Genomic DNA, 26,878 nt, shown 5'->3' with positions numbered 1-26,878 from the left:
TGTACATTCGATTGTAAGATAAAACATATGTGAAGGGACTTAACATGAAGTCAAAACTGAAGAAAAGATTTCCTAAGATAAAAGGGGGAAATATTTACTTTCTTTATTATCGTTTCTTGGGGGTGTCTGTACATATGTGTGTTTTTGTATGGAATGTTTGGAAGGAAATAAGATGGTAAATAACAAATAACAAACTAAATATTGATGTATGTAATTTTTATTTCTCAATGATATTTAGTGGTTGTATGGTTGTAATGTTTTTGTAAGATAAAATCATTCAATAATTTTATTTTTTTTATAAAAAAACACAACCTTAATCTTTCCTTCTCATCATTAAGTGCGCCTTTGTATTCAAATCAGGCCTGAGGACAATGATGTAGCATTTGGGAAGGAAGATGCAGCCCAGGAGCCCAGCACTGGAAGCCAAGATGGAGAAGATCTGCACAGCCACCACGTATTTTCCCTTGGTGCTCAGGTAAGTTGGCACAAAGGAGACCCAAACGCTGCAAAACACCAGCATGCTGAAGGTGATAAACTTGGCTTCATTGAAACCCCCAGGGAGCTTCCTGGCGAGGAAAGCAACTGTAAAAGAGATGGCAGCCAGAAGGCCCATGTAGCCAAGGGCAGAATAAAACATAGTGACGGACCCTTCATTGCACTGGAGAATGATCTGTCTGACCTGGGAATCCATGTCCAGTTCTGGGAAGGGGGGATACCTTCCGATCCAGGCAATACAGATGCCAAACTGAAAGACAGAACTAAAGAAGACAATGCCATTTGTCAGACTCTTTCCCACCCACTTGCTAATTCTGTTCCCTGGTTTTGTGGCCATGAATGCCAAAAACACAGTTATAGTTTTTGCCAGCACAGAAGAGACTGCAACTGAGAAGATGATGCTGAAGATGGTTTGGCGGAGAAGACAGGTGACCTTTTGAGGCTGGCCGATGAAAAGAAAGGAGGACAAAAAGGAAAGCAGGAGAGAAACAAGGAGGATGTAAGTAAGGTTTCGATTGTTGGCTTTAACAAGTGGAGTGTCTTGGTATTTAATGAAGATTCCCAAAATAGTACTTGTGATTACGCACAAGAATAGGGCAAAGAAAACCAAGGTAACCCCCAGGGGTTCTTCATAGGAGAGAAAGACTATAGTCTTGGGGATACATTGATCCCTCTCATTGTTTGAGTATTGATCTTCTGGACACTGATGACATTGATCTGCATCTGAAAGAAAACATTATTTTTGTACATCAAACCCCAGAAATTTCTGTATCATCAATATATTCCCTACCTAAATGGAGCATCTTTTTTTCTTTTTAGTAATTTTATTCAATATCTGAACTGTACTGCAGTTCATAAGCACAGTGAGTTTATGAGGTTTAAGGTTTCTTTACAGCTGGGTTCGGTTTTCTGTGTCTGTCTCATCATTTAATCTTGTGTTTGTGTGTGGGTATGTCTGCATTGTGAGTATATTCTACACCATCCAGCAGATACCAAATTTAGCAAACTAATCCCCTCTGCAGGGGCTGCTGTGGATCAAAATTTCATGTCTCTGTTTTTTAAAAAGAAGAAATTGAAGGCCATTTTGGTTTTGCAGTGCAGTCAATTGGCTTTTCAGGAGATTTGTATTTACTGGATCACAATCTAGATTTGAATCCAGTGCAGGTCAGATCAGGTCTGGAATGAATCAGGTCTGATCCAGATTTACAAGTCATGACTGCAAATCAAAGTGGGTGAAGTCTATGCACAGCTTTTCTGCCATTGCAATTTTGTGATTAGCAGTGTAGCACCACTGAAACAACTCATGACAAGTCTTGAGATTTCTTTCCAAATGTCTCTTTTTAGATCTAGCATGATTACCGGTACATTCACAGTGAACTTGCTCTTCATCCCTTAGAGCCTGCTGTTCCTTCAAAGCTGTTTTACCTGTGTGACTAGATATGGCTCCTTCTAGGCATGGGCCGCATTTATAGCAGCAAATTTGCTGTCCTTCTGGTACCACTTTTCTGGATCCAGGCTGGCAGCTTTCTGAACATGTGGAATGGGGCCTTGTCTAAAGGGCATCAAGAAAACAAACAGCATTTTAGGAGCTCTTGCATTCTCTGTAGGTACTATACCATTCTGCTCTGATGGGTCTGTGTCTTAGAAAACTGAATAATAATAATAATAATAATAATAATAATAATAATAATAATAAAATTTATTTATACCCCACCCTCCCCGGCCTGAGCCAGGCTCAGGGTGGCTAACACCAGTAAAATTACAGTAAAATCATAATAGGAAAAAAAACAACCCAATTTAAAATACAGGTTAAAATGCAATTTAAAATGCAGCCTCATTTTAAAATAACCCATAGATCAAAACCATAAGGGGAGGGAAAACATAAGGGTCAGACTGAGTCCAAACCACTGGATCAGGTTCCTCATTCTTGCCTTAAAAAATGATCTATATCTATATCCAGCGTTTTCTTTCTTTAAAAAAAAGTTTAGGGGTACTCTCATTTTCCTACTCACATTGAAATGCTGCTTCTCAATGAGACCAAACTTAGATTCACAAAATGTTTAGGGGTATGTGTACCCCTGGGTACCCCCAGTAATCATACAGCATTATTATATTTAAATAACAAATGTGAGGTTGCAGCTGAGACCAGCTTTTACATTTACTTTTACTGTATTTTTTGCTGTATAAGACACACCAGACCACAAGACGCACCTAGTTTTTGGAGGAGGAAAACAAGAAACAAATAATTCTGAATCTCAGAAGTCAGAACAACAAGAGGGATCGCTGTGCAGTGAAAGCAGCGATCCCTCTTGCTGTTCTGGCTTCTGGGATAGCTGCGCAGCCTGTATTTGCTCCATAAGACACACACACATTTCCCCTTACTTTTTAGGAGGGAAAAAGTGAGTCTTATAGAGCAAAAAATACGGTAATTTGAAATGTACATCTTCCAGCTCTCAGCTTGTGCTCCCAGCTACTATAGGACAGCATAAAACACGAATACACTCCCCACCTGGTTGAACCATTTGGGCCACACAGTGGCCTCTTCATCGATGGTCATCTCTAGACCTGAGGACTCCTGGGTCTCCAACTTCCCCACTTTCACTCTTACGGCAGTTTGGTTAGGAAATGTGACCAAATTCACAATATCGTAGTCAGCCACCAGCTCTCTATCTTCATCAAAATGCACCTTGTCCTCTGTAGTACTGTTGAAATGGACGCTTCTCAGAAAAGGGGGGAGCTAGTAAGAAAGAGAAAGAGTCTCAACATCTGTAAATGAATTAGATTCGTCTCTTCTTCCATCCCAATCTTCATTTAAAAAAAAATTATTTGAAAGAAACAGAGGTAGTCCTTGAATGTGGCAACAAGTGAAAACAAGTTTGGATCTATGATTTTTTTTTGGGGGGGGAATTCATGAAAACAATTGTTTTTCTCAGTTCCACAGCTACACACACTTCACTAGAAAAGTGATTCGTAGAAGAAAAAATTTAATTAAACATTAAATAGAACAATGTTCTTATGGTATGAACACCTTTTCGGTGTGAAAATGGTGGAGAACCTGTTATTTTTCTCCTGACTGTTCCCAGAAAAGTTATAATGTAACTGTAGGTTCAGTGGTAGTCTTCCAAGAGGAATTAGATTTACAGTTTCTTTTTAAAAAATAATAATCAGATTTTTTAAAAAATTTTAAGATTTCAGATATGGCAGTTAACAGTAGACTCTTGCTTTTATATGGGGCAAGAGAATTGAAATGGGTCAAATCGTGATAGGTCCTTTAGTGGTCATTCAAAATCATTAGTCCTTTGCTACAGTCCAATGAGAATACAGATTTCCAGGCAGAACCTGAAGACTGGTCAGAGAGGGCTTTAGTAAATAGATTAGCAATTTAGTTGAATCTAGCCTAAATGGTTAGCAACTGGAGGCACACTTTATTTAAGCTGTGTAATTATAAATAATTGGTGGTGTTTGTAACCCCCAGTTTACACAGGCCGGGTTCTTGACAAGGGGTGACTCTGTTGAATTAGCAGGAGTGAGCAGATGAATCAATCAATCAATCAATCAATCAATCACAACCAATGAAGAATTGCGACAGAATGACACATGGAGGGGCAGAGGCCAAAAGCAGAACAGAAAACAGGAAGGGACACAGTGAGGAATCACTTCTATGGGTTGCATTATTCAACTGCCCTTTTTCACCTGGCATACCAACAGCCATTTTATGCCCCAGATCACCAGCTCAGAATTATCGACTTAGGCAGATACTATCATAAATTGGAGCTGGCTTAGAAACACGGGAAACAGCTTTATACTAAGCCTGGCTACTTCTCTATCTAGACACATTTTTAAAAACCTCTGATTAGCGTTGCCTCTTTAGGAACTCGGGCAGAGGCACTTCTTCACCTGCTTATTTGAATCCTTTGAACTGGGAAGGCTAGGAATTATCCTCAGAAGTCCTGCATGCAGAGCAGACATTCTACTGCTGTGCTACAGACCCTCACTAGTGGTATAGGGGAAAATGCAAGTGGCCAGAGTTTAACAGGTCATCCAGACTTGCATTTGTCCTGATTGTCCCACATTTTCTAGGTACAGGTCCAAGCAGTTTTGCACTTGTCCCACTGCTTTCCTCTGGAAAATCCACTCTTTAGTGATGAATTGGAGCAAACAATCCAGAGAAAACCCAGTTGGTGTTTTTTCTGGGGAAAGCAGTGGGGCAAGGTAAAGTCTGAATGAATGTTATGGCTTGGTCTCTCCCACAAACGCGAGACGACTCTGGCTGTTAATTTATTGCTTTATTTATTGCTAAAACAACAAACTAGGACTGAGCTCCTCTATTCATCGTCCTCCCCAGAAGATGGAGTTGCCTGGACTGAGCTCCTCCCCCTCCCCCAGCATGGAAGCCCCAACTTTCTCTTCCAGTATCTTTCACATCTCAGCCACTTTTGAGATCCTACGAGATTTGGGAGAGAATGTTTCCTGCATTCCAACGTCTGCCTTCCACTGCTAACTGTTCTCTCCCTATACCTGCTTCTTCTCCTCCTGTCAGCATCTGAGCTTCGCTGACAATGAGCCCTAAGTGAAAGAAAACACTACCTGAACACAAAACTTTACAGTCGACCCCTAATATATATAAAATTTGATTAAAAAATTCACCTACAATGGCTCTCTTTCTCTCTCCCTCTTACCTGCCATGGTCTTATGCTCAGAAAATCCACTCTTCTGTCTTCTGCAGGCATCACGTGGCTAGATACAGATGTGACGAGCGCATGGAAGGCATGTGCCACAACATAGACTGCGTTATAAACATTGTAGCTCTCAGCAGACATTCTTTTCTCAAGCCAACGTATGGGGAAATCGTCAAGCTTTCTCTTCCCCACACATCTTTTCCAGGTTTTTCTTGACCATCTGTGGTTGGAATCAGAGCAATCAAATGCTTCTGACCAAAATTGATCGAGGAAATATTCATCTTGAATCAATAGGTGGTCTTGGAATTTTGACCTCTTGTTTGTTTGGATGGTAAAGGACAATGCACCGTGGAAGGATTTGACATCCCAGAATGCAAAAGATGTGCTTAAGGTGAAACCCCACAGAGCTGTGGAGACCCAAACTTTCCCTACAGGGGTCCGTTTTCCTTCTTCAATCCTGTTCAGTATGACAGGCAACAGACACATGGAGTCAGGATCCCCAAAGTAAATGATCACGTTAGCTTTTCTCTGTGTAAGGTGTGCTTCCAAATAGGAAGGTTTTCTGCGTAAAACATGAACTCCAGCAGCAATTAGTTGTTGAATCCTATCTGTGAAGGCTACACAAATGCCGTTTGCAAAGAATATTGTCTTCATGGTTCTCAAAAACCAATCTCCACCATCATGCTTCGGAGAAATGAGACCGACCCACATCCACCTGAAATGGAGGAGCATTTTCACTATTCCCATGTACTGTTGAGTTTCCTTTGGGCTCATCCAGTAGGAAGAGGGAAACTGGGATTTATCATTCAGAATATTGTTGACAAAGCCATAAGTGAGCTAGTAAGAAAAGGAATCAATGTTTAGTGTGGGAAATAATGCTCATACATTGCCAGCCTAAAACAGCTTCTGCTTAGCTGTACAACCTTATACATGTCACACTGAGTTCAGTTGAACCTTCTCCCAGCTAAGTGGATACCAAATTATTGACATTTCTTTCCAATCATCCTATGCTTGACTACTTTTGCAGAGCTGTTTCTGGAGTACATCCTTGCATCTGTGCTCTGGACAAACTTTCCCAAACCGAACTCGTTTGGCTCCATTTTTCTTGCTGCCACACTGAACAATCAAGTTCTTACAGATGCAAGCCAGGTATTATGTGGCACCTGTACAAATAAAGTTCAGTTCTGCCAATCAAAGGGGTCCAGCGGGGATGCATGGGGTGTGGCAATCTTGTAGGAAAACTGGTCCCAGGTTTTTGAGGAAATAAAGTGGAGAAGCAAATAACAATAAGAATTCTCCCATTTCACTTGGTTAGATGCTACTTGGGGAGGGCATGTTGATTGGTCACTTGCAATGCAGCCTGTTTCTGCGTTCAGGGTTCCAGCCAGTCAGACACAATCTTTTCCATGGATGCTAACACACACACACACACACACACACACCCCACAGGTTTTCTAACCCCACACCCACTCTTGAACAATCAGCTGGCATTCCAAAGCCCCATAGCAGGTTCAGCCCTCCTTTAGCAATTTCTGTATTTGTGTGGCCAGGCATCCCCACCCCCCACCCCCCAAAAAATATATCATCTAGCACCATGAAAAAATGAAACATGACCACTTGCATTTGGGTCAAATCAGACCAAAACTTTATTGATTATAGGTGGAAGAGGCATTGTAGGCATTGTTGGAAACTAAAATGGCAGCTTCCACTTAAATGCCCTGGAACATTACAAGCTTAGGGGCATTTCAGAGTATAGCAAGAAATGTAAATGGCAGCTCCAATCTACCCTGGGGCTCACAGCAATGCTGCTGCTGCCATCCACTGATGCCCAGTGCCAGAACTCATGTGGTTTTGCTGTGATGAGAGATCTCTCTCATGCTGACCCTGAGGAGAAAACCATCCTTCAATATCTGTGCATGCCTGTTATGTCCATACCTGAGGGACCTTGTAAACATCTAGCATGGTTGCCATCTGGAAAAAGGTTTCAAAGCCCCCTCCTTGAATAACAGCCAGGAGCTTTCCTTGCCTCCCACACTTGAAATTAGGGACCATCCAATGTCCGGTAGAGAACAGGTCTATGGTGGCTTCATAGGCTCTCCTGACACTGAAACAGTTTTCATAGATGCTGTAGCCAAGGGTGATATTGGGTAAGAGCTCGGGGTTTTCGTTGATCTCATTAATGGCAAAAAGGATAGCTAGGGCATGCTGGTAGTTCCTTTCCAACAGTCTGGAATGAAAAACAATTGGAATGTTTCATATAATCATAACTGTCAGCTCCTGTGGTGTTTCATAATACCAGTAGAGGAAGGAGAAATATATATTGTTCTATAATTCTCCATGACTTAGTTATATCTCTGATTAAAGTTTCAACCAACAGGCAAGTAATATGCAACCATCTATATATACAAGAAAAAGACAGATCTCTTTATATATATATATATATATTGGTAGTGTGGCTAATTGGAGCTATATCAGTTTCCCTGAAACTTTAAGATACTTCTCCACTTCTTCAAATACTAAAGAAATGCTGTATTTGGGACATTTATAAAAAGAACAGTCCTTTAGAGAATGCTTCCCTCTGCCTTCCCCGCAAAACATGGCAAGCCAGGAAAGAGTTAATTAACTATTAATAAACTATTAATAAATTGATACCTACAAGCATCTATCAAGTTCAATCTATATATGATTTCACACTAAGGTGTTTAAAGGGATTTATAGATAAGATGGAAAAGATGGTAATTTCTGCATTGTATGATTAATATCTAGCAATTTATGGGTTGTTTTGTGCTCATTTTATACCTGGATTTTTCTCCCAATATTTATCTCTATAAATCAGTAAAGGTAAAGGTAAAGGTACCCCTGCCCGTACGGGCCAGTCTTGACAGACTCTGGGGTTGTGTGCCCATCTCACTCAAGAGGCCAGGGGCCAGCGCTGTCCGGAGACACTTCCGGGTCACGTGGCCAGCGTGACATCGCTGCTCTGGCGAGCCAGAGCCGCACACGGAAACGCCGTTTACCTTCCCGCTGGTAAGCGGTCCCTATTTATCTACTTGCACCCAGAGGTGCTTTTGAACTGCTAGGTTGGCAGGCGCTGGGACCGAGCAGCGGGAGCGCACCCCGCCGCAGGGATTCGAACCGCCGACCTTTCGATCGGCAAGTCCTAGGCGCTGAGGCTTTAACCCACAGCGCCACCTGCGTCCCCTATAAATCAGTACAACTGATTAAATCCTACTGAACACAAAGGAACTTACTTCCAAGTAAACAGTCACAGTGAGGTTTACTTCCAAGTGCAGATGGGAGAGAAATTGTATTAAACAGAGGGGGGAATGTGGAGAACCAAATTTATAAATGGAAAAAGGAGAAACCGAAATTGTCAGGTTCACTCAACCCTATTTCCAAGAACACTGTAATCAAGTAACTCTCTGTGACTTCTTTTCCAATGTGTTGTCGTGTAGAGTCCTTCTGATCAGGATTGTAGCCAGCCAGTCATGCCCCTTTCCCAGATATGCCAGTCAATCCCTCCAACAGTTTTACCAACAGCACTCTGCCTGCATTCTGTGTCCACTAAGCTTTCCTTTTTTAAAAAATAAAATAAAATGTGTTTTTCCAAATGTCGGGATTCACCCAAGCCAAATGAAACCTTCCATTATGTCTAAATGGTGTTGTTTTCTCTATATAAGAATCTAAACTCAGAGAATGAGTTCCCTATTAGCACAGACCTCAAAGCAGCTTACAGGGATGGGCAGTTGAATGGAAGATCAGAATTGGCTGAGGGCACTCAAAAGCTTAAGAGCAAACCACACTTACGGGAAGAAGTCGTGGACAGGGTTAGACCTGAAAGCATGTGTCGGGTACACAGCTGTCCTCACAGGTATTACTCCACTAATAATGTAGTCTCCTGGTCTGTAATAATTATTTGGAGACATTCGTAGGCTCGAGAGATCTCTGGGTCTGTTCATTGCTAACCCCAAGTGCAAATGAAGCAATAGCAGTAGCAGCAGAGTCATTTTCGGCAGAAACAAGCAAGCTAGAGGCACCCTCCAATCTGCAAAGAGAAACAGAATCGCCTTGCAAGCCTCATCTTATGCTTGACTTTGCAGAGGAAGATGCCAAGTCTGTGTTAAAGGAGTTGTGATGTAATGAAACATCAGACTGTCAGACCATGTCTGTTGGTCTAAATCGCAGCCCTCATCCTTACTAGCCCACTAAATATATTCATGTTGCTTTCTTTCCAATTTTGGAGCAAGACGTTATCAGTGATTCTTGGTTCCTTGGTGGTGGTGGTGGTAGTAGTAGTAGTATTGACCTCCAAAGTCACCTATGGAAAAACCCTGTTGAATTTTGATCACAGGAACACAAAATCAATCACAATGATTTTGATAATTGCAGGGGACGTATAATCACCTTCTCTGAGGGTACACTTTCTCTGAGGGTACCTGCGCAGGTGCACAGCAGAAGAAAACATCTGCAAGTTCAGCCTGAGCTATGTCATGCTTTCTAACTAAACAATTGACAGGACAGAAAACTTGGACTAATGTTTATTGGAGGTGTTAGTAACTTTGACCCTCCAGACTTCTTTCATAAATATGTGAATTCCCTTTTTGATACAATATATGTAGGTCCTCTTTATTTTTCTTTGTGGTCCTTCTTCACCCTTGATGTGCCAGATTCTGGAAGGTGCTCAGCTCTCGAGGTCAAAGGAGCTTTTAAAAGAGGGTGTCTGGTTTGCATGAGAATTGAAAAGTTAACCCGGTGTTTCTCAAACAATGGTCTAGGACTGAATAGTCCCAGGCCTGGTTTTGGTATAGAAACTGCCTTGATTGGCCTGTATGATGACTTCTACTGGGGGAGAGAGGGAGGAGCATGTCCCAGTTAATTATTCTTGATCTCTCAATGGCTTTCAATACCAAATGTGTTCTGATGGAGCAGCTGTCCAAGTTGCTGAGGGGCAGCACTGCTCTGTGGTTGTTCAGGTCCTACCTAGATGGTCATTTTCAGAGGATGGTGCTTGGGGCGTATTTTTGGCCCTGTGTGTGGCCCTGTGGAGCCTCCAATGTGGGGTTCCACAGGGTTCAAGTTGATCCCTCATGCTGCGCAAAATGAAAGTGAAACCACTGAATGAGGCCATCCAGGGCTGTCTTTAGCAGATGCGGTGCCGGGGTGCAAATTACCAAGGATAGTAAGGGGGGTGAAGCTGCACACTGCCAGCCATTGGGGGGGGTTGCGCAACTCTCCCCCATGCCGCTGCAGGAGAGCAATCCCTGCAGAGGCTTGGGAGGCAAACCGCACGCCCACCAACCATATGGTTGATGGGGTGCAGCTGGCAGGCATGCAGGGAAAGGGGAGGCCGCTGGCAAAGCCGCGCAGCTCCCCCACTCGCTGGGGTGCCCCTGAGAAGCCGACGCCCTGGCGCAACAACCACTAAGCCGTAGGGGAAAGACGGCTCTGGGGTCATCAGAGGTTTGGGAGCACTTTGTCAGCAATGTGTTGATGACACACTACTTTACATCTGCAGGTGTGACAGAGGAAATGGTAGATCAAGGTCTTGCTTAGCATCTAACTGGATGAGAACCAATAAGTTGATGCTTAATCCAGACGAGACTGACGCACTGTTAGTGGGTAATTCCCTAGATTGGATTGATGGGATGTGGCCTGTTCTGGATGCGGTTACACTCCACCTGAAGGAGTAGCTCCATAGCTTGGAGGTACTTCTGGGTCCATTGTGGTTGCATGAGGCTGAAGGGACCTTGGTGGTGCAGAGTGCCTTCCACCAGCTTCTATTAGCTTCAGCTGGTGTCCCAGCTGCAGTGCTATCTGGATGGAGATAGCTTAACTTCCATTGTCTAATCTCTAGTTTTGTTGTTGTTTAGTTGTTTAGTTGTTTAGTCGTGACTCTTCGTGACCCCCTGGACCAGAGCATGCCAGGCCCTCCTGTCTTCCACTGCCTCCCACAGTTTGGTCAAATTCATGTTCGTATTGTGAATTTGGTCACATTTCCTAACCAAACTGCTGTAAGAGTGAAAGTGGGGAAGTTGGAGACCCAGGAGTCCTCAGGTGTAGAGATGACCATCGACGAAGAGGCCACTGTGTGGCCCAAATGGTTCAACCAGGTGGGGAGTGTATTTGTGTTTTGTGCTGTCCTGTAGTAGCTGGGAACACAATCTGAGAGCTGGAAGATGTACATTTCAAATTAAAAGTAAATGTAAAAGCTGGTCTCAGCTGCAACCTCACATTTGTTATTTAAATATAATAATGCTGTATGATTACTGGGGGTACGCAGGGGTATACATACCCCTAAACATTTTGTGAATCTAAGTTTGGTCTCATTGAGAAGCAGTATTTCAATGTGAGTAGGAAAATGAGAGTACCCCTAAACATGTTTTTAAAAAGAAAAAAGCACTGGATATAGCCAGTGTGGTATAGTGGTTAAGAGCGGTGGACTCGTAATCTGGTGAACCGGGTTCGCTTCCCCGCTCCTCCACATGCAGCTGCTGGGTGACCTTGGGCCAGTCACACTTCTCTGAAGTCTCTCAGCCCCACTCACCTCACAGAGTGTTTGTTGTGGGGGAGGAAGGGAAAGGAGAATGTTAGCCGCTTTGAGACTCCTTCGGGTAGTGATAAAGCAGGATATCAAATCCAAACTCCTCTTCTTCTTTTAAGGCAAGAATGAGGAACCTGATCCAGTTGCTCTGGTCCATTATTTGCTTCAGGAAGCAAAGGGGGATTTCAGTTTTCTAAGACACAGACCCATCAGAGCATAATGGTATAGTACCTAAAGAGAATGCAAGAGCTCCTAAAAGACTGTTTGTTTTCTTGATGCCCTTTAGACAAGGCCCCATTCCACATGTTCAGAAATCTGCCAGCCTGGATCCAGCAAAGTGGTGCTAGAAGGACAGCAAATTTGCTGCTATAAATGCGGCCCATGCCTAGAAGGAGCCATATCTAGTCACACAGGTAAAACAGCTTTGTTGTTTTTTTAAATAATTTTTATTAGCCGACCAATCAAATCAAATCACATCACATATATTCCAAATTACAAAGCCGAATTTTAAATTTTTGTTGAGGGGACCCATATTTCAAGTTCCGAAGGGGGATTCCGATCAACTTCTTGCTACTGCGTTAATATCCAAATCAGTCTAAATAATGTTCATAATTCTATCCAGTCTTATCTTGCTGTTTCCACATCTCATCTTATTTGTATATATTTTTTCTTTTTTTCTTTATGATCTCTTCTGATAATTTCCTTAAGCAGATAAACACCAATTATTATCCTGTGTGAATTTTTCTGTTCGTCCAATCCTCATATCAAGATGGTTTCCATATATCATCACTTTCATAAATAACATCGCTCTTTCCATCATTCTCTCAAATCTGTCGCTCTTAAGTCCCTCTGAGGAGTCTCACCCACAATATAAAAACAGCTCTGTTCCTCCTCCCAGACTTAAGTCCTCCGACAGAACTTGCCAACATGGCGACGGTATTTTTAACTGCGTCATTCCAAAGCTCTTATATTTTCCACGATCTTCTTGAAACATGCTTTGGTTAGAAAATAATCTCCACACAGTCATAAATCCACAGCATAAGTCATTAAAACGGCATTTCTGACTTGTGTGTGGGGGGAGGGGGGGTTCTTGGTTAATCACATAGAGGAAAGAAAGGAAAGTTTTCCCCCCTCTCCCATCCAGTCCCTTTGCCATACCGAGCCTTGGTGATCTTCTCATGATTTATTCTTATTCCCCCGACCCGTCTTGTTTATCAGAGATCTCTTCCGTTAGCAGTCTTTACTCCCCCTCCTTCCTTGAAATATGTGCAATTCACTTCCTCCTAATTGTTTCTTTTGAAGTTATTGCAGCTAGAGGCATGGATCAGAGACAGCGTCCAGGAGTGCCGAAATCCACAGGAGGGCTTTCTGCCTAGTGCCCCCATCCCCACAAATTCGGGGGGGGGGTGTAGGGCACAGCAGGCAAGGGCAGCCCCCCCCACAACCTTGGGGGAGTAGGGAGGCTATTTACTCCCATCACAGCCTCCTAATTACCTTGTGTGGGTCGGAGAGATGTTATGGTCAGCCATCTTCCGATGTGCCCCTAGTGGCCCCTCAGGTAAAACAGCTTTGAAGGAACAGCAGGCTCTGAGGGATGAAGAGCAGATTCACTGTGAATGTACCGGTAATCATGCTAGGTCTAAAAAGAGACATTTGGAAAGAAATCTCAAGATTTGTCATGAGTTGTTTCAGTGGTGCTACACTGCTAATCACAAAATGGCAATGGCAGAAAAACTGTGCATAGACTTAACCCCACTTTGATTTGCAGTCATGACTTGTAAATCTGGATCACACCTGATTCATTCCAGACCTGATCTGACGTGCACTGGATTCAAATCCAGATTGTGATTCAGTAAATACAAATCTCCTGAAAAGCCAATTGACTTGCACTGCAAAACCAAAATGGCCATCAATTTCTTCTTTTTTTAAAATAGAGACATAAAATTTTGAGCCACAGCAGCCCCTGCAGAGGGGATTAGCCAACAATTGAAACCTCACCTATACCCTCCTTGTTTCTCTCCTGCTTTCCTTTTTGTCCTCCTTTCTTTTCATCGGCCAGCCTCAAAAGGTCACCTACCTTCTACGTTAAACCATCTTCAGCATCATCTTCTCAGTCGCCGTCTCTTCTGTGCTGGCAAAGACTGTGGTTTTGGCATTCATAGCCACAAAACCAGGGACCAGAATCAGCAAGTGGGTGGGAAAGAGTTTGGCAAATGGTATTGTCCTCTTTAGTTCTGTCTTTCAGTTTGGAATCTGCATTGCCTGGATCGGAATATCTCCCCCTTTCCCAGAACTGGACATGGATTCCCAAGTCACACAGACAATTCTGCAGTGCAATGAAGGGTCTGTCACCATGTTTAACTCTGCCCTTGGCTACATGGGCCTTCTGGCTGCCATCTCTTTTACGGTTGCTTTCCTCACCAGGAAGCTCCCTGGCAGTTTCAACGAAGCCAAGTTTATCACCTTCAGCATGTTGGTGTTTTGCAGTGTTTGGGTCTCCTTTGTGCCAAGTTACTTGAGCACCAAGGGGAAATACATGGTGGCTGTGCAGATCTTCTCCATCTTGGCTTCCAGTGGTGGGCTCCTGGGTTGCATCTTCCTTCCCAAATGCTACATCATTGTCCTCAGGCCTGATTTGAATACAAAGTCACACTTAATGATGAGAAGGAAAGATTAATGTTGTGTCTTTTTTAAAATAATAATAATAATTTTATTGAATGATTTTATGTTACAAAAAACATTACAACCATACAACCACTAAATATAATTGAGAAATAAAAATTACATACATCAATATTTAGTTTGTTATTTGTTATTTACCATCTTATTTCCTTCCAAACACACATATGTAAAGACACCCCCCGAAAAAAATTGATAATAAGGAAAGTAAATATTTTCCCCCTTTTATCTTACAAAATCTTTTCTTCAATTTTGACTTCATGTCAAGTCCCTTCACATATGTTTTATCTTACAATTGAATGTTCACAAAACAATAAACCTTTCTGTATAAATTTTCCAATACATTCTGAAAGATTGTTGTGTCAAATGTATTACTCAGCTAAATTTCAGAACTATGTGTGTGTATGTAGACTTTCAGACTTTTTCAAAACTTTTATTATTATTCTTATTATCATGGAGTAGCCATCTTCCTTCGAAGGAATGTCTCTGAGTACATGCCATGTCATGATGATGATGATGAAGGAGAAGAAGAAGGAGAAGGAGAAGAAGAGGAGGAGGAGGAGTTTGGAGTTGATATCCCGCTTTATCACTACCCTAAGGAGTCTCAAAGCGGCTCACAATCTCCTTTCCCTTCCTCCCCCACAACAAACACCCTGTGAGATGCGTGAGGCTGAGAGACTTCAGAGAAGTGTGACTAGCACAAGGTCACTCAGCAGCTGCATGTGAAGGAGCAGGGAAGTGAACCCAGTTCACCAGATTACAAGTCCACCGCTCTTAACCACAACACCACACTGGCTCTCTGGAACTGCTGGTTTTGGGGGCATTAAAAAAGAGGTTTAGATTCAACAGCAGCCAGGCTGCTGATCTCTGCCTACCAGCTCTGTTCTATAAGTGGTGGTGGTGGGGGGGTCTTTATCACCTTGTAAGCACTCCACATTAAGTGTTGTAGTTTTTGCACTTCCTAAAAATTACAGAAATTCTCTATTCCTCCTACAAGGAATATAGACAGATAGAGATATTTTTTTAAAAAAAATATTTTTTATCAACTGGCCAATCACATCAAATTAAATCACATCACATAAATTCCGAATTACAAAGCCAAATTTTGAATTTTGTTGGGGGGACCCATACTTCAAGATCCGAAGGGGGATTCTGATCATCTTCTTGCTACTGTGTTAATGTCCAAATCAGTACCATTCAATCCAAACAGACAGAGATTTTCAGTCCATTCAAATTAGACTGGAAGGTCCTGAAAGGAGGGACCTGTTTTTTGTGTGGCAGTGATACTACGCTGTAAACTCTCATCTATAGCACTGGTGCTTTATAAATATAGTAACAATTTTGACAGATAAAAGCCTTCAATTTAAAAGAAAAGGGGCGAAGTTCTTCACATTTATTTATCCTCCACCCTCAAATGTAAATTCTATGTTCAGAATTGTCTCTTAACACCTGCACAATGGAAGCAGTAAAGATTCAACACAGTCTCACACGTCGTTCTCACAATTTAGACTCTGTAGTTATACTTTCTCTTGGTTTTTTCAGCTCCTTTCTCTAAGGACAATAACAATTAAACTTCTTATATTGTGCAGGCACGGGACACCTTGGTGCACACTGACAACCTTCTTTTTCAGGAGCCAGTGGTGACGAAGGAAACTGCTTCCCAGGGTTATCCAAAGGCATTTTTCTGCCTTAGGCAAAATACAAGATGACACGTATGGTCAACTGATGGTCGCCCACAGCTCCACTAAACATGGTTCAAGTTCAGTGCCCTTCCAATTGTCCCATAGGAAAGCATGACATGACTTGAGTGAACTTTTGCAAACATGTTTCCCCCTGCCGCGCACCTGTGCCTTTGCCTCAGAGAGAGCATGCAAAGAGGTGATTATACATCCCCTGCAATTATCAAAATCATTGTGATTGATTTGTGTCCCTGTGACCAGAATTCCACAGCATTTTTCCAGAGGTCACTTTTGAGCATTATCAATAAATAAAAATAATTCAAACCCCAAATTATCAATCATTTCTTCCACCAGATTTGGATAGATATATATATATGGCTAATAAGGATGAGGACTTGGATAAGCAGAGGTGGTCTGTGAGTCTGATGTTTGACTGCATCCTCATTAGCTTAGATGACAGACTTTGAAGTGAGACACAGGATGAGGCTTGTAGGCGGTTGTATTTCTTTCTTGGCAGATCTCTCAACAAATTTATTGCTATAATAAAGTCAGTTGAAGGGGGGTATCTACTGTATGCTTGGGCCTAAAATGATGCTGCCGCTGTTATTGTTTCATTTGCATTTTGGGTTAGTGATGAGTGTAGATGCAGATATCTCAAGCCTACGAATGTCTCCAAATAATTATTACAGACCAGGCGATTACTTCATTACTGGAGTTACACCGCTGAGGACAGCTATCTATCCAACACATGCTTTCACATCTGACCCTGTCTATGACTTCCTCCCGTAAGTGTTGCGAGCTTTTGCTTTTTCTCAGCTAGTTCTGGTCTCCCCTGCAGGATTCTAACATGAGCTGCAGACTCCCAGGTCCTCAATTTCAGAATATTTTTTGTAAGGTGCCTTGGGTAGCAACCAACTCACTCATAACTATGAATGGCGGCTGCCCCAATGGTCCCAGTTTTCTGGGCACAGATGCAGTTTTTCAACACCTACTCTTGCCAAATCGCTTTCCCTTCTTTGCTGTTTGCTGAGATTTAGAAGAAGCTGCTTCAAAGTACTAGTCCATGTTTCCTGAGGTGCCCTTTTCCTGCAGGAACTCTTGAACAGGGATGTGCTGAGTAGAACAGCGTCTGCCTTGCATGCAGAATGCCCCAGCTTCGGTCCCCAGCATCTCCAGGAGCTAGCCCTCTTGAAATCTAGGAGAGCAACTACGTCAGTGTTGATTACACTGAACTGGATGGAGTAATGCTCTGATTCAGTATATATCAGCTTCCTAACATCTGATGCTTTGTGAAGTCTACATTGGTGAACCCTAAATTTAGCTGGCACGCTAAATCAGTTTTCCCCCTGACTTGGTTAATTTTAACTGACTTTATGCTGCAACCCATTGTCCCACTGTTGTAGTATATGATGACTGAGAAAAAAGTGACTTTTTAAAAAGTCACTTTTCTGAGTAGTATTATTATTATTTCTATACCACCCTATACCCAAAGGTCTCAGGGCGGTTCACATAAAATATCAAATACATCAAATCAAAACAAAACCAACAACCAATAACACCCCCCCCAAAAAAAAAAAGAGCCAGCATTTGTCAAAAGGGTATAGGATGTAGATCAAGTCAGGCAGGCCTGGTTGAAAAGGAACATTTTTGCCTGGCACCTAAAGGTATATAGTGAAAAAACAGAAGAAATAAGTAAATGTGAGGTAAAAGTGTACTTAACAAATAATGTACAATGAGAATGTTTGGAAGTCTTTTTTAGAACCTCAACTACTTTTTCTTCTTCTTTATTTTATTTTATTTTATTCTTTCTTCTTTCTTTTTCTTTTTTCATAAATTGTAGTGTCATGTGTATTGTGAGATATACAAAGTATCTTTGCTTCACTTGGCACCATTTTCTCTTTTTGTTACAAACAAAAACAGAGAGTGTTGTATAAATGTTGTATAAATGTATATTTTTTTTAAAAAATCAAGATTCAATTGGGGGAAGAGAAAGAAAGAAATAAACCCTAACCTAGCCAGGGCAGGTTTTTTCTCTTTCTTGCTATGAGACATCTACAAGACAAAGCTCAGGTCTGCTTCATACATTTTTAAACTAGTGGGATAGACTTGTTTACAGGTCTTCCTTCCAAGTAGGTCACTCATAGTCACTGGCATTTTGGGGGGCTGGGGGGAGAGCAGGACTGGAACATACCATTTTAGCAGTTGATATGACATTTGCTTTTCATTCCAGGATAGTGGAGATAAACTACCAGCATGCCCTGGCTATCCTTTTTGCCATTAATGAGATCAACGAAAACCCTGAGCTCTTACCCAATATCACCCTTGGCTACAGCATCTATGAAAACTGTTTCAGTGTCAGGAGAGCCTATGAAGCCACCATAGACCTGTTCTCTACCAGACATTGGATGGTCCCTAATTTCAAGTGTGGGAGGCAAGGAAAACTCCTGGCTGTTATTCAAGGAGGGGACTTTGAAACCTTTTTCCAGATGGCAACCATGCTAGGTGTTTACAAGGTTCCTCAGGTATGGAGACAGGTTGCCAACCATGCCACACATGTATAGAGATACAAAGGGAGTCTTTTTCTCAGGGCCAGCTCCTTGGTTGAGAAATTCATTGGTGTAGTATCCCCCTCCACAATAAGCTGTGGTACTGATGGGCTTAGCTGGTGGTGAGCAGTAATGGTGGTGCTACTGAGAACACCAGAATGAGTGGGTTGGAGCCAGCATTTAGATTTCCTGCAATCCCCTAGTTCAGCAGCACACTGCATTGTGTGGGCATTTGGGGAAATTTAGGTGGAGACTGCTACTGGAATTTCCTACGATAATCCATACTGATGATGCATCAGGCCACTTCAGAGCACTATAGGAAATGTGAATAGTGTGAGGTTGAGAAAAGATGGGACAGGATGCAATGCTACTCAAAATTCCTCCATCCTTGGCTGCTAATGGAAATAGGAAGCGAGTTATGTTGTGCACGGGGCCTGCAAAACAATGTTGCCATAGTGCTGGTGTGTGCAAACCACGCATAAGATTGTGGAAGTCAAATGTACAATGATTCAAAAGCAGGTCAATCAGGTTGCCGCCACCCCAAGCTCACTTACCTGGGAGTAAGTCCAATCAAAGTCCACAGAACTTAGAGTGAGTAGATGTTTGGAACATTGCATTCTTCAGTGGAAACCATTTTTCGGCTAACAAATGTCCACATTATATTGAATGTTAAGGATTTATTGCTTTCCTTCTAGCTCACTTACGGTTTTGTCAACCATATTCTGAGTGATAACACCCAGTTCTCCTCTTCCTACTGGATGAGCCCCAAAGAAACTTCACAATACATGGGGATAGTTCAGTTGCTCCTGCGTTTCAGGTGGATATGGGTTGGTCTATTTGCTCCAGATAATGATGGTGGAGATCACTTTGTGAGAACCATGAAGGTAGCATTCATTGAGAATGGCATCTGTGTAGCCTTCACATACAAGATTCCAATAGTATATTCTATTAACATTCGTATTCCAAGAAGAGCGTTCAACAATTTCCGAGCACACATTCTGCAAAGAAAAGCCAATGTGATCATTTATTATGGTGATTCTGACTCAATGTTTCTGTTGCCTCATGTCCTAAGCAGAACTGAAAGAAAATTCAGTGCTCCTATAGGGAAAGTTTGGATCTCCACAGCTCTGTGGGGCTTCACCTTAAGCACATCTTTTCAATACTGGGATGTCAAATTCTTCCATGGAGCTTTGTCTTTTGTCATCCAAACAAACCAGCGGACAAAATCCCAGGGCCTTTTCTTGACTCAAGATGGCCATTTCCTGGATCGTATTTGGTCCGACACGTTTGACTGCTCTGATTCCAATCAGAGATGGTCACGGAAAACCTGGAAAAGATGCCTGGGGAGAGGAAAGCTGGAAAGCATTCCAACATCTTGGCTTGGGAACGGTATGTCTGCTGAGAGCTACAATGTGTACAATGCTGTGTACACTGTGGCACATGCTTTCCATGCTCTGATCACATCTGTGTCTAGCCGCATGATGACCACAGAAGAAGACAGACTGGATCTTCTGAACATAGAGGCATGGCAGGTGAGAAAGAGTGAGAGCCATTGAAATGACAGCTGAAATGGATAGCCCGTGTTTGTTGTTGTCATGCACCATTTTCTTCTACTTGGGTTCTGGGAACCCTTTAAGCAATGTGATGCTGCTCACTGTCCCACTACTGAGGGGCTGCATTGGACTGGAAGGGCACATGTTTTGCATGCAGAAGGCGACAAGCTGAAGCTTTGGCATCACCTCTTAAAAATGATCCAGACAAGGATGTGATGGGAAAGAGATTTTGACGATCCACTGCCACTTAGATCCAGCAATACTGAACTAGAAATTGTAGGTGTGTTCAGTATGTGTGTTGTGTATATACATCCATATGTGTGAATGTGAATGTTGAGTATCTGACTGTGAGTGGTGCGAGAGTGTGTGGCGGGACTCTACCTTCCCACTCACTCACTTTTATTATGGACCTGCCTGCCTACCATTGGCATGTAGCTCCCGGGAAGTCGGTCACATCCTGCCCACTCTTGAGCTACCTGAGCAAACACTCTGATCTATGGCACAAGACTCTTTGATCTATTAGGTTGTAACCCAATAGGGAGGTGTCAGGCTTCAGGGAATCAGCTTCCTCCCCCCTTTGGCAGTAGATAAGAAGAACAAAGGGAAAGGAGTCTTCTTACCAGTTCGAAACTTTAATGATCACAGCGAGAGAACAAACAATCCATTTCCTAGGAATGACGGTGCTACCAATTAAGGGTTCCACCCACTTCCTCCCTAGTCACACACATCACTACTGCATCATCTTGTTATTTTAAACAGATTTTATTAATTTTACACATTAATAAATTTTTCAATTACACGTGCTTCAGAAAATCCCCTCATCCAATGTTTCCTCCAGATTTTGGACTTCCAAATAGTTAATTGCACTGGGATGCTTCATGGCAAGTGATTCATAAATGAAAAGAAAGAAATAAAACAGTTTAATTACCCATCTTGAAATTATTGCTCCTCTAGCTTCACCCTTTTCTGAGAAGGATCCGCTTCAACAGTACGACCATGGACGAAGTATATTTTGATGAAGATAGGGAGCTGGTAGCTGACTGTGATATTGTGAATTTGGTCACGTTTCCTAACGAAACCGCCATAAGAGTGAAAGTGGGGAAGCTGGAGACCCAAGCCTCTTCAGGCCCAAAGCTGACTATTCATGAGGAGACCATCGTGTGGCACATCTGGTTTAATAAGGTGGGGAATGTATTCGCATTTTGCAAGCTGGTGTAATGTAGTAGCTAAGTGTGGACCTGTGAACCAAACCGAACAATCATCCTTTTATCCCTTATTGATCCATGAGATCCTTGCAATCTGTGAGAAAGTTTCTCCTGCGAGTTGCAAAGATGTCAGAAACCTGCTCTGGAGCAGGACTTTGAATGTGGCTGTCCTTGTGGAATGGCGTTCCTGTCAAGCTCTGCATTTTCTGGAAGCAACTGAAGACATTTTGGTTCTGACAAGCTTTCCCAGATGACAAATTGGTCTTTGCCATAAGTCTGTATTGTTTTAGCTTTGTTTTAACTGCACATCGCCTTGAGATGATTCTCTAGAGTCTAGAAGGTGATTAATAAATTAATCAGAAAAATTAACACTAATAAGAAAATTAACAACGAACTCTGTCAGTGGTCTCATTCAAATCACTGTCTCTCAGCCTCTCATTTTGCAATATAGGGGTGAAAATACTGTGTCATAAGTTCTGCATATAAGATTAGAAGAACCACTTTACAGCATCTTGAACATCAGCAAATAAATTGCCAGCTAAGATTTTGCAGACTAGAGTCCACCTAAACTTGTAACACTCTGGGGGAAGTGCTCTGACAGTGCCAGCTCTACTATTGAGCAAAATGAGACAGTTGATCCATTCACTGGGTGCTAACAAGTACTGGGTGGTGTAGAGGTGATGGAGGAAAGAGCTATGTGTTCCACAGTGCTCTAGGCTACTCTTCTGCCCTCAGGTGTGGGGGAAAATGCTGTTCCACAACAAACAATGAGGCAAAATTCAGCTGCCAGTCAAGCATGTGTCATGGAGTGGAGCAAGTTTGTTCCATCAATGGATGTTGTGCCTCCATGGTTGGTAGAGGCAACAATGCTTCTGGGTATCTGTTGCTGGAAGCTACAGGAGGGAAAGATGCTCCTGTGTTTAGGTCCTGCTTGCTGGTTTCCCACAGGCATCTGGTTGGCCTCTTTGGGAAGAAGGATGCTGCACGAGATGGACCATTGACCTGATCCAGCCTGCTGTTCTTGTATTCTTATGTCCAGTTCTTCATGACAGCAAAATGGCTTGGATAGGCCTTGTTCTTCAATCACAGGAGAGAGTAAGATTCAACTCAGACAAGACACAGGACCATCAGAATAGGATGATTTATTCTCTCTCTTTTTGGTGTCTCCCCCCCCCCTTTTTAAATTTTTTTTCACATATTACTTTACAATATAGATGTACCAAAGCCAACACCATTTCCTCCCCATCCCCCCATACATTTACATTTCTATTTCTTCAGTCCATCATATTATTCTTTTCTCCTTCCTCCCACTTCCCTCCGCCCCCCACGCAATTTCCTCCACATTAAACAATTTACAATAATCTTTGCATTCTACAACCTTCTCAAATCATCTATATATTCTTATTATCTTTCCTTACTAATTTTTCTTCCATCCAGTACATTTTAATCTAGGCATATTAGCGTATCTTTTGGGGGGCAATATTTTGCCATATATTCATCAAAACATTTCCACTCCTTTTTTAATTTTTGATTCGACTGATTTCTTATTACAGCAGTTAATTTTGCCAAAATTAAATATTCATTTAGTTTACAAATCCATTCCTCCTTTGTGGGTATAGTTTGTGACTTCCACCTAGCAGCAATCACTATTCTAGCAGCTGTACTTGCATATAGAAAAAAATATCTCTCCCCCCCCCCCCCGTGGGATCTCTTCATCTATCAATCCAAGGAGATATGTCTCTGGGTTTTCTTGTTATTGATATTTTCAACATCTTCTTTAGTTCTTCGCGTAAGGTAAAGGTAAAGGGACCCCTGACCATTAGGTCCAGTCGCAGATAACTCTGGGGTTGCAGCGCTCATCTTGCTTTACTGGCCGAGGGAGCCAGCAGACAGCTTCTGGGTCATGGGGCCAGCATGACTAAGCCGCTTCTGGTGAACCAGAGCGGCACACGGAAACGCCGTTTACCTTCCCGCCGGAGCGGTACCTATTTATCTACTTGCACTTTGATGTGCTTTTGAACTGCTAGGTTGGCAGAAGCAGAGACCAAGCAACGGGAGCTCACCCTGTCGAACCGCCGACCTTCTGATTGGCAAGTCCTAGGCTCTGTGATTTAATCCACAGCTCCACCTGTGTCCGTTCTTCATGTACTACTATCCAAAATTTCTTAATTTCCTCAGACAAAGCAGAACCTCCTCAAGCACTCTTTGTTTTCTTGTTCCCTTCAGACCAAGCCTTGTTCTACTTGTACAGAAAGTTGCCATCCTGGGTCCCACAAGGTGGTGCCAGAAACAAAGCCCGTTTGCTGCTATAAATGTGTCCCATGCATGGAAGGAGCCATTTCTACTCACACAGGTAAACGGCTTTGAGGGAGCAGCAGCTTCAGTGTGAACGTAGTAATGCTAGGCCTGAAAAGAAATGTTTGCCAAGTAGAAAGTACAGCAGTCGGCTTTGCAAAATCCAGATCCAAAAGTTCAAGATGCAGATTTCCACAGAACAGTTAGCTTTAAAATTTCAGTTCTGGTGAAACAATTTCAGGGCAATCATCTGTCGGATGCACTGCTTAGGAGTAGAGACCCAAATGGGCTCAAGTTCAGCCTTATTCCTCTACTGCTGTAGGTGCTTGCAGGGAACCTTTGCTAAACCACCACTTTTAGTCATCCGGCTTCCTGAGACCATGTTGGCTGTGAGGCCTGGATGACCTTCTCCCTGCCTTGCAGGCCTTTTCCCACCTGGCCTGGCCGGGCCTGGACTGACTCCAGCTACAAAAGCTGAGGCTGCTGAACAGGCTCTAGGGTTGAGGTATCGCTTGTTGCCATCATTGATATCAATTTCTTGTGTCTTTATTTTTAGATCCTACTATGATTTAATGTGGAAATTGTTCAGATTGCTTGGGTACATTTTGATGCGTTTTCTTTATTGTTAACGACTATCTTTCTTAACGTTTGAAATTATGTAATGTGCTACATGTTGCCTTGATCACGGTTTTAACTATGGAAAGGCAGCATACACATAAAATGATGTGTGTATGTATGAATTGACCATGATCCATGGTACTCGTGTTTTACGGTCACAGTTTTCCATCAGTTTGGAAAGATGCCTCAGTCATTTCTCATAACCAAATCTCTTGTCCCAACCCCAGCATGCTTTTCTCATGAGTTGTGGTGCAGCACTGCTACCCACAATATTGCAATGGTATAAAGGCCTGGCTTCTAGTACTATTTAACTTTGACTTCCACAACAAAGTGCATCACAGGACCGGGCTGTCAAAACATATGGTTCAAGTAGTCCTTGTTTCAGCTCTGACATCATCATCATCATCATCATTTACTATTTATGCCCCACCCATCTAGCTGGGTTTTCCCAGCCACTCTAAAGCATAAGTCTTGACCGTATCCAGCTCAACACCAGTCCATTATCTGATAAGTAACTATTTCCCCTGCACTTCAGCTATGATCCTATGATTCCTGATTCCCTAGATCTGTATCCGTGAGAAAGGTTCATTAGGAACTGCAACAAGAGAGAGAATATTGAATAAAACTGTTACAAAAAGAAAATGCTACATTTTTGCAAGGAATGTTTTAACAAGGAAAATATTTGATGTTGGGGTATTGAATTTTTCTTTCTTTCTTTCAGATGCAGATCACTGCCTTGCGTGTCTAGAAGATCAGTACTCAAACAATGAGAGGGATCAGTGCTTCCCCAAGACTATAGTCTTCCTCTCCTATGAAGAACCCCTGGGGATTACCTTGGCTTTCTTTGCCCTACTCTTGTGTTTAGCCACAGGTTTCATTTTGGGCATCTTCATTAAGTACCAAAGCACTGCACTAGTTAAAGCCAACAACCGAAACCTCACTTACATCCTCCTTGCTTCTCTCCTGCTTTCCTTTCTTTCTTGCCTTCTGTTCATCGGCGAGCCTCAACAAGTCACCTGTCTTCTCCGCCAAACCATCTTCAGCATCATCTTCTCGGTCGCCGTCTCTTCTGTGTTGGCAAAAACGACTACCGTGTTGTTGGCATTCATGGCCACAAAACCAGGGAACAGCATCAGGAAGTGGGTGGGAAAGAGTTTGGCAAATGGTATTGTCCTTTTGGGTACTTTCATTCAGTTGGTCATCTGCATTGCCTGGATCGGAATGTATCCCCCCTTCCCAGAACTAGACATGGATTCCCAAGTCACACAGACAATTCTGCAGTGCAATGAAGGGTCCATCATTATGTTCTACTCTGCCCTTGGCTACATGGGCCTTCTGGCAGCCATCTCTTTTACTGTGGCTTTCCTTGCCAGGAAGCTCCCTGGGGGTTTCAATGAAGCCAAGTTTATCACCTTCAGCATGCTGGTGTTTTGCAGTGTTTGGGTCTCCTTTGTGCCAACTTACTTGAGCACCAAGGGGAAATACATGGTGGCTGTGCAGATCTTCTCCATCTTGGCTTCCAGTGCTGGGCTCCTGGGCTGCATCTTCCTTCCCAAATGCTACATCATTGTCTTGAGGCCTGATTTGAATACAAAAGAGCACCTGATGTTGAAAAGCAAAGATTAAGGTTGAGATAAAGCAAGAGGGGAGTGAAACCCTCTCGAAGACTGGGGTGTGAAAACGCTCAGATAGATGGTTAACGTTTTTACTTACTCACATGGGAAGCCAACCCCCACCCAGCCCAGCATAAGAAATGTTACATTACCAAAGCAGACAGCAGATGGCTTGCTGATTTCTGCTAAGCTGATTTATTATTTTAGTGAGGTATAGGTGGGTGGTTGGGATCCTAACCACCTTGTATAAAGTGAAGTAGATAAGGAGGAATATTACCTGAAAGTGCTACAATTTATAGTTCAAATACTTTTCTTCTTCCACATCATATTGAATTACAGATTTCAGGTTTACAGGCACCGACTGGGGTAAATTAGTTAAATTTATTTTTACTTAAAGATGCACACTGTGTTAAGATCGACACATCTGCAGGAAATACATTAAACTGCTTTTTCATCAATAAAATACAGTCATACCATGGATTACAGACGCTTCAGGTTGTGTCAGGAGTCCAGGTCCCGGCTTGATAACAAAGTAAGCGTAGGTATTAAAAAGGAGGATTTATTGCAAAAACAAACAGATAGCTCTGGACGGCTCTAACAAAGCTGCCGACATTATCACTCAACATGACCCTTCTGAAGACTCCTTCAAGTTCCTACAGAAGATATTGAACCTTCACCCCTTATGTCTCTTGTTTTGCTTCCTGTCCAACAGTCCTCCCATTCACCAACTCTTCGGACTTATTGGATCAGCTCCAATCTCTTCCTGTTCTGCAAGACTGTCTCTGTGTCTGTATGTACCTGTTTGAGCTTCCTGAAAGCTTTGGCTGTGTTCCAGCCCGCTCTCAGTTGTTCCCTTGGCAACCAGCCATCCAAGATCAGAGGGAGTCGATGCTGGCAGCTCTGGCCTATGCTCAGCTTGTGTCAAATCTAAACCTCTCTGTTCTTGCCCATATTCTGCAGCTGGCTGTAAAGTTC

The 26,878-nt window shown here is 42.6% G+C and overlaps 2 protein-coding genes and 1 long non-coding RNA gene across 5 annotated transcripts; 2 read left to right on the top strand and 1 right to left on the bottom strand.

The window, feature by feature from the left end:
• Positions 1-313: 313 nt before the first annotated feature.
• LOC310835777 (vomeronasal type-2 receptor 26-like) lies at positions 314-4,550 on the bottom strand (the record flags this gene model as incomplete). Its single annotated transcript, XM_083720741.1, has 4 exons — positions 4,393-4,550; positions 3,005-3,232; positions 1,921-2,047; positions 314-1,218 (listed from the first exon to the last, which is right to left on the bottom strand). The coding sequence occupies exons 1-4, from the start codon at positions 4,462-4,464 to the stop codon at positions 314-316; spliced, it is 1,332 nt and encodes a 443-aa protein (XP_083576867.1). The 5' UTR covers positions 4,465-4,550.
• Positions 4,551-5,879: 1,329 nt separating this feature from the next.
• On the top strand, positions 5,880-26,256 carry LOC310837402 (vomeronasal type-2 receptor 26-like). 3 transcript variants are annotated; one of them, XM_083723959.1, is made up of 5 exons: positions 5,880-6,323; positions 18,304-18,595; positions 21,127-21,354; positions 23,604-23,730; positions 25,012-26,256. In XM_083723959.1, exons 1-5 carry the CDS (start codon positions 6,313-6,315, stop codon positions 25,914-25,916), a joined length of 1,563 nt encoding a protein of 520 aa, XP_083580085.1. In that variant the 5' UTR covers positions 5,880-6,312; the 3' UTR covers positions 25,917-26,256. The 3 variants fall into 3 exon arrangements, with proteins under 3 accessions (XP_083580085.1, XP_083580084.1, XP_083580083.1); XM_083723958.1 differs by lacking the exon at positions 5,880-6,323 and adding an exon at positions 16,511-16,858; XM_083723957.1 differs by lacking the exon at positions 5,880-6,323 and having other exon boundaries at positions 18,459-20,151.
• Positions 11,162-13,411, top strand: LOC310838268. Its single transcript, XR_014560872.1, has 3 exons — positions 11,162-11,284; positions 12,002-12,128; positions 13,274-13,411. It is a non-coding gene; the product is annotated as an uncharacterized lncRNA (long non-coding RNA).
• Positions 26,257-26,878: the final 622 nt, after the last annotated feature.

Source organism: Podarcis gaigeae, assembly GCF_964106915.1.
Source record: "Podarcis gaigeae genome assembly, chromosome: 2".
NCBI classification, from domain to species: Eukaryota; Metazoa; Chordata; class Lepidosauria; order Squamata; family Lacertidae; genus Podarcis; species Podarcis gaigeae.
This window is presented reverse-complemented; position numbering and strand designations above follow the sequence as displayed.